Source organism: Colobus angolensis, unplaced genomic scaffold, assembly GCF_000951035.1.
Source record: "Colobus angolensis palliatus isolate OR3802 unplaced genomic scaffold, Cang.pa_1.0 Scaffold124, whole genome shotgun sequence".
NCBI classification, from domain to species: Eukaryota; Metazoa; Chordata; class Mammalia; order Primates; family Cercopithecidae; genus Colobus; species Colobus angolensis.
The window spans coordinates 267736-275946 of NW_012113586.1; the positions used below are offsets into that span (position 1 = coordinate 267736).

General features: G+C 37.5%; 1 protein-coding gene across 1 annotated transcript in view; it reads left to right on the plus strand.

Moving 5' to 3' along the window:
- The first annotated feature begins 2155 nt into the window (after positions 1-2155).
- The window catches only part of SEC22B (SEC22 vesicle trafficking protein homolog B (S. cerevisiae)), a 22960-nt gene continuing 16904 nt past the window's right edge, over positions 2156-8211 (plus strand). The window contains exon 1 of the mRNA XM_011933037.1: positions 2156-2557. Within this exon, the coding sequence (XP_011788427.1) occupies positions 2483-2557 (75 nt within the window). The 5' untranslated portion in view covers positions 2156-2482. The remainder of the gene's footprint in view (positions 2558-8211) is intronic.

An 8211-nucleotide genomic window follows, 5' to 3' on the forward strand; every position in this document is an offset into this window, starting at 1 on the left:
TAACTCAAAGTAGCCTAAGCAGGAAAAAGAGGGAATTTGTTATAAGGAAGCAATAATGTTTGAATGGCAAGAATGTGTATGGGCCTTGGGAAGAGCCTAGAGTCAGAAACTGAAAAAAGATTTGGATTCTTACTCCGAATTTGCTTCTCGGCACATACCTACTACATTCTTCTCTTTCTGCTTCTCTAATCAACATGGCAGTCTGTATCTTTAGTTAAAATGTTTGTATCATTAATTCCTCATTACTCAAATGATCATCATTTGAGGCTGTGGAGAAGGCATGTCCTTGGTGAGTGGGAGAAAGGGAAATTAGAACAACTTATATCTATGGGCTATTTTAAATGTAAGGTACTATAATTCTACTAACTTAAACTCCCATATACACAAGGATTCACTTCCATTCCACTTTCTGTCTCTGTTAATAGCACAATTTTTTTTTTTGTCTTATTTATTCTAGTCCTTCATCTTTAATATGGAGTTGATCACTAGGTCTTACTGGGTTTTGGTCTCAAAAGTCTATCGTTAAATAATATTAGTTTTCTTAGTAGCATAATTCACAATTGCAAAGATGTGGAACCAACCTAAGTGCCCGTCAACTAATGAGTGGATAAAGAAAATGTGATACACACACACACACACACACCATGGAATACTACCCAGCCACAAAAAGGAATGAAATAATGTCTTTGCAGTAACTTGGATGGAGCTGGAGGCCATTACTCTAAGTGAAGTAACTCAGGAGTGGAAAACCAAAAATCATATGTTCTCACTTAAGTGAGAGCTAAGCTTTGAGTATACAAAGGTATACAGAGTGATATAATGGACTTTAGAGACTTAGAAGGTGGAGGATGTGAAGGGACCTAGGGATAAAAAACTACTTTTTAAGTATAATGTACGCAACTTGGGTGATGGGTGCACTAAAATCTCAGCATTCAACACTATATAATTCATCCATGTAACAAAAACCCACTTGTAACCCAAAAGCTCTTGAAATAAAAATCTTTTTAATAAAGAAAATGCCACACAAAAAGAATATTAATTTTCTTCTAATGCTGAAGGCCAATATAAGAGGTAACAAAAGCCTGAGCTCTTTAGTTAATGGGTACAAGTTAAGACAGAATCACATCAGGATTTGAAGTTGAATCTGAGCTCAAATCCTGTTCGCATCACTGTGAGCTCTCTGAGGCTTTCCTCTCAACTACAAACTGGAGATACAATACTAAACAGGCTTACTGGGTTGCTTAACTAATATCTAGAATATACTTAACAGTGTTTCTATTAATGCGAGAACTAACTGTAAACACTTAGTAAAGAGTAGTCATTATTAAGTAATGATAAATAAAAGCATTTGTATGATTCTTTTTTTAGCTTATGAAACCCTTGCACCTAGATTTTCTCATCTAATATTCATTTAAACCCTGAAAGGCCAATAATATCCCCACTTTAGAGATGGGGACACCAAAGAACAAAGAGATGGGGACACCTAGATATATCAGAGATCCTAGCTTTTTTTTTTTTTTTTTTTTGCTCTGTCGCAACCTCGGCTCACTGCAAGCTCCGCCTCCCGGGTTTACGCCATTCAGCTGCCTCAGCCTCCCGAGTAGCTGGGATCACAGGCGCCCGCCACCGCGCCCGGCTAATTTTTTGTATTTTTAGTAGAGACGGGGTTTCACCATGTTAGCCAGGATGGTCTCGATCTCCTGACCTCGTGATCTGCCCGCCTCGGCCTCCCAAAGTGCTGGGATTACAGGCATGAGCCACCGCGCCCAGCCTGATCCTAGCTTTTTGTAGGCTGACTGACCTAGGTGGTAAAAGATGTCCTGTACTTGTTCATTTATTCACACATACAACAAATATTTATTGACTTCCTACCATAAACTATTTAAGGAGCCTGGTGGGGATGCCGCATAAACAAACAAGCAAAAATAGACAAAAATCTTTGTTCAGAAATATATAAATATAGAAAATTTTATAGAATATATAACATAGAAAATAGAAAAAAATATGAAAATAGCCTACTTTTCAGGGTTTTCCTTTTTTTACATACCCTTCATGGTTAACGGTTAATGGTTAATGGGTAGTACCCATTAACTCCCACCCTCCTTCCCAGCTCTCTCCCAAGACTTAGTTTCAGGAACTAGAAAATTCTGATTCAGCTTGGGTGCAATGCCCCTAAAAGGGCGAGGCTTATTCGAAGCCCCAAATTCAGAAAAGCCAGCCAGACCTTGGAAGTTTAAGAAGGTGGAAGGCAGATCGCGGAACCAGTGTTCTGATAGTTGTGGTTTTCTGAGGGAAGCCAATTCTGGGGACCGGTAGTGGAAAGCTCTTGCGCTGTTTCCGGCCACCTCAGCGGGAAGCGGAGACGCAAGCAGCTGGATCTCCGGTAACTGAGACATAGGGAATAACTGTTGTCGCGGCGGAAGAAGTGAGGACGACGCCAACGGCCTTCCGGGCCAGTGTTGGATCCCAGTAATTTGTGAAGATGGTGTTGCTAACAATGATCGCCCGAGTGGCGGACGGGCTCCCGCTGGCCGCCTCGATGCAGGAGGACGAACAGGTGAGCTGCTTACTAGATCCCCGCGACCCCAAAGGCTCTGCCAGCGCGCTTTGCCCTCAGCATCGGATTCCTTCCTAGGGCCGAGAGACCTTTGTGACTTCCCGGGCACGCCCGACCTCTCTGAAGTGCTGTTTTATCTTTTGGTGTGGGAGAGACTACCGGTGAGAGGAATCTTTCCTGAAGGAGGAGTTCAGATTTTTGTGTTACCTGTTTCTCTTTAGAAAAACGCTCTGGAGAAGTGATAGCTTTGGTTGATTGTGATCACCCAGTGTTCTTTGACTCTTTAGGGACTTTGTTAAAAATCAGGATTTCTAATTTTCTGCTGCTAATAGGACTGCTGACGGATAAATCCTGGGACAAATCAGCCAAGTTCTTCAACTCTATAACGTAGCACCTGATCCTTGACCTAGCTTGCTGACATCTTTTGAAAGTGGGTGAGGTAATACTGCCACATAAAAGCACTTGTTAAAGTTCAGTACAGCACATTCTTTCAGGATTATTCCCAGTTCCCACCTTCTCCAATACGCCGTACCACATTCCTGCAATACATTGTAACTTATTTTTTTGTCTGTCAATAACTTGAGTTTCCTAGCGGGCAAACGACGGATCTGAATCATCTCTGTGTTATTCATACCTTTTACAATGGCTGCTTTATGCTAGTAGGTGCTCAAAAATATATTGAATTGATTGAAAACAGCAATAACTCCAGGTGTCTTTAAAAGAGCTGTTTTGTGTTTTAGAATCACAGTGGAAATTTCTGAAGACAAGTTTCTGGAGCAAGCTTGGGAGGTTCTGAAGACAAAACTGACAATGGAATTTATATAATTTGTTTAAAGTGATCAATTTTATTTTACTTTTTCATACAGTCTAAGTAGTATTTTAAAACCTTGAGCCTTAAAAAAAGATGAGATATAGAAAAAAATAGGTTGCACATTTCTTCTATTGGACTTTTCATTCATATATTAATGCAAAAAAATTTTTATTGAGCACATCAAATGTGCCAGGCATAGTGTTAATGCAGGGGGTTATAGTACACAGTCTTTACCTTTGTGGAGCTTACAGTCTAGTGGAAAAATCAGATAACCAACATACTATTAAAATGTAGTTTAACTGCTAAGGAGAAGGAAGATTTTGTCGAACATGGAAAATGTATCTAAGTTGGTTTTAGGAAATCAGGAAAGTCTACCCAGAAGGTATGACATTAAGGTAACAGTAGGATCCAGTATGGGAACTATTCTCTTTAGTTATATGCCTTTTTAGGTTTGATTTGGAAATATATTTACTTTCACTTTTAGGAGAGTGGTGATACAGATAATAAAGTGGCAGGTCATGCTAAGTGAAATAAATTGTATTCATTACATAAAAACAAAGTCTAATCTTTGAAATAAACTGTGAACAATTTAACATACCCTGATTTGCTAATGTGAAATGTTTTTCAGGAATGTTCTAGGACCATCCTGCAGAAGGAATGTAATTGTTCCAGTGAACCTAGGAATATGATTTGAACAAAGTAGATAGTGTAGGGAAATATCCTTGAAGGATGTGTAGTTTGACTAAAAAATAGTTTTCCTATAGTGGGTGGGTGTGTGTTGGGGGTAGCAGGGATGGAATCTGGTTAATTTTTAAACTATGGCATTGAATTTCAGTGTGGGCAAAGAATACAAAGTGAACTCGAAAGTCTACTTCATATTAGTGGCCCTTACTCTCTGACGTGATACTTTTTGAAAAATTGATTGATTTACTGTTAATTCTAAATTTGGTATTGATTTCATATTGGTTTATCAAGATGGATTGCTTTGTTTAATTGACAAGGAAAGAAATTTTACACACAAATGTTTTTGTGATTGTAGTGCCATAATATTTTCCCTTAGGAGTTTTGACTTTGAATAATAAAGTTTACCTAAACTTTTAATGTCTGTAAAAATCTGAGTCTTAGACTTAATTTACTATTTTAATAGTATACATAACATTTATAAAGTGCCTACTACATACCAAACACTGTGCTAAGCCTATAAAGTACATTTTTAAATTTAATCCTCATACTACCATATTAGAATAGGTACTATTAAAATCTCCAATTATAGATAAGGAAGCTCTGAGGTTTAGAGAATATAGATCGCTTGCCTAAATTCACTCGGCTAATAAGTGGCATAATGAAATTTTTCATCAGGGTTTGTCACCTTGGCACTGTTGACATTTGAGGATGGATAATTCTTTGTTCTTGGGAACTGTCCTGTATGTTGTGTGGGAGGTCCAGCAATATCCCTGGCCTCTACCCTCTAGATGCCAGTAGTACCACCACCCTTCCCCACTTCGTTTGTTTGTGTGGCAACAAAAATATTTCTAGACATTGCTAAATGTCCCATGGGGGCAAAATCATCCCGACTGAGACCCAGTGATTTTTATTAAGTATTGTCTGAGTCGACTAGAGCTTTAGTGCCTAACCACTGTACTTTACTGCCTTGTTCTAAGGCCTTTTCATGATGCCTTAACCTCTTAGGAGTCCAGGAGTAACTTTTTAATAAACAGGTATCTCAACCAAACAGTTTTGTATTTAAGCACCTTAATTGTCCAGGCCAAATAATTCAATGTATCTTCATTTTTGTTTGTTTTTGTTTTATCAGTGTACTTTCAATATTTATACTGATAATAGATACCATATTTTAGGTATTTACTGGGTGCCTGTACAACCTGCCGTATTACCGAAGATGGATATTCAGATAATACAATAGAGAGTAAAATTCACAAAATAATGTAGACAGAGTATTTTATACAGGGTGTTTCCTCTGGGTTTAACTGAAAATTTAGACTTAGGGCAGGAAGAGAGATGAGCTTTTCTTCTCAAATGTGGACTCCCTAACTGATATCTTGTTTATCTTTTTTCTTCATTCCTTTTATGGTACGTTTCTCCTTTTAGGATTTTTGCAATTTCTTTATCTACCTTTCTGTTCTGCCTCAAAATTATTGTATTTTCTTTCATTTTCCTCTGGCATCGTGAAGGGCAGTCCAGACTTGAAGAAAGTGTTAGATCTAACCAAATAGGCAGCAGGAAGCTCCAGGAAAGCAGATAACATGTTGTACAGTTAAATAGTCTCATGCTCCCAATCACTGAGGGTTGATTAATCCACTTAACTGTAATTGCTTTTAGAGGAAAGTAGTTGATTCTTGGTGCTGCTGGTCTTTGACCAGCTGAGTTCAGTGGGTATTTAAAAATGATAAGAGCTATGAAGGTAAAAGTTATTATTTGATACAACTAGTTGTTCAGCAGTCCCAGGTGACAGCACCGAAAAGTATTGTGGTTGTGTGTCAAGTTACTACCTTCTACCTTTTGTAATATATAGATCCATATCCTAAATTTGCTATTGGATAACCTCAAATTTGTTTCACAGTTTTTCCAATTATTCCGATCCACTGCATTATTGGATTACTAATAGATATCTTATAATTATATCATATACAAATTTCATTAATCTTTTCTAGATGAAGTAGAAAACAGAATGAGGACATCTAAATATTTTTAGGTGGACTGGCTAACTGTTGGCCCTTTGTGACTTTGATCTTGAAAGCAAACTAAAGGTCAGTATGTAAAACAGTGGTTATGTTGTTTTGTGAGATCCAGAGCAGAGCTGCCCCATGGTTTCTTGAGCATTTCCAGTGAATTAGAATTACGTAGTAAGACTTCACCTAAAAGCTGGATCTACTATTGAAACAATTTCAATTACAGAGTTCGGATAGCATAATGCTTAGGAGTAGGGGGTCCAGGGCCAGATTGCCTGCTTTCAGATCCTAGTTCCTCCCTTTTTAGCTTAGAGTCTAAAAAGTTTGACTTCTCAAGTAAAAAATTGGCCTAATAATTCTAATCACCTCATGAAGATTAAACGAGTTAAACAATGTAAAGTGTTCAGAACAGTGCCTGGCAGAAAGTGAACACTTAATAATTTCATATGGTCATTTCTGAAGAATCTTTTCTAATTCCATCTTGCCTTTCTTTTTTTTTTTTTTTTTTTTTTGAGATGGAGTCTCACTCTGTTTCCCAGGCTGGAGTACAGTGGTGTAATATCAGCTTACTGCAACCTCTGCTCCCCAGGTTTAAACGATTCTCCTGCCTCAGCATCCTGAGTAGCTGGGATTACAGGTGCCTGCCACTACACCTGGCTAATTTTTGTATTTTTGGTTGAGACGGCATTTCAGCATCTTGGCCGGGCTGGTCTTGAACTCCTGACCTCGTGATCCACCTGCCTTGGCCTCCCAAAGTACTGGGATTACAGGTGTGATCCCCCATGTCCAGCCTCATCTTGCCTTTCTTAAAAGTTCACAGATCAGAATTGCATCTAATCAATACACTGGATGCAAATACATAATGAATGAATGATTTTTCACATTACAAAATTAATTTGTGCATATTAGAGAAAGGTCAGTAAATACATAAAAGCAAAATGACCAAAATGTTAACAGTGTGTATTAGCTATAATCTGTACTCGAATTATATCCATTTTGGTGGATGACCTTAAACATATGTATGTGTGTATAACATTAAATAATAGGTAATATCGTAAGACTGTTTCACCTAATTCTTTCCACTTAACAGTATTTAATGAATATTTTCTCATATCATTAAACTCTATACAGCATTGTTTTAATGGCTGCATAGTATTCCATCATATGAATATGCCAGAAAGAGTATTGCTTAACCAAGAAGATTGTGCTAGCATTGTGTTCTCAAGGATGGTAATGCTAACTGAACCAGCATGGTAAGATGTTGGTTGGCATACCATAATCCCTATAAGTACATCCCCAGTGTTGTATATTGGCAGTCTTTACATTGCTGTTTGCAAATTCCTCAAATTGCAGAATGCTTTTGGCCAGTTTCTTATTAGGTGATACAGTTGTTAGTCTTTCTCTCAGGTTACAGTAATGTTTACAGTGCCTCTTGTAAAGTCAAAGGATTTGTACCAATCTGAGTGACAATTTTTTCCATGTTCCTTCAACTAGTCCTTTTAAGCAAAGAACTTATATTTAACACTGGTGGTTGCAGTTATGTAAAAAATACTGATGTCACAGCCCCACCTGCAAGATGCTGACTTAGTTGGTTTGGTGGTGGAGACTGGGCATAAGTAGTTTTATTTTTGAGATTCCCCAAGTGATTCTATTGTGAAGCCAAGGTTGAAAATCACAGATCTATGTTGATATTCTTTCTTGGCACTTTAGTAGCATTCCCAACATTATTTGCATCCCTTTTATCTACTCTTGTGGGTTCAGATCTCTTCAGAATGGCATTGGGGAAACAAAAAGATTGGTAAGTACCATTCAAATTTAGGAAAATAGAATATTGTACACTAGTTCTTATTGGCTGAAAGTATATGACAGTATTCACTCTTATTGGCTGACCATATAAGTAGTACTGTTTAATATGATAATTTCAATATAATTATTATAAAGTACTGTGTAATATATAAGACTGTACATATATACATACAGACATACATATGTTAATACAGAACTATTTCTCAAATATGTAACAAATATATGTCAATAAAACAAATTATTGCCGTAACAGTGGTATTAAACAAGATAAATCTACAAACTAATACCTCAACTGGACTTTGCCTATCTCCCCTGGTTCACCTCATGCTTATTCACCTTCTTACTCATAT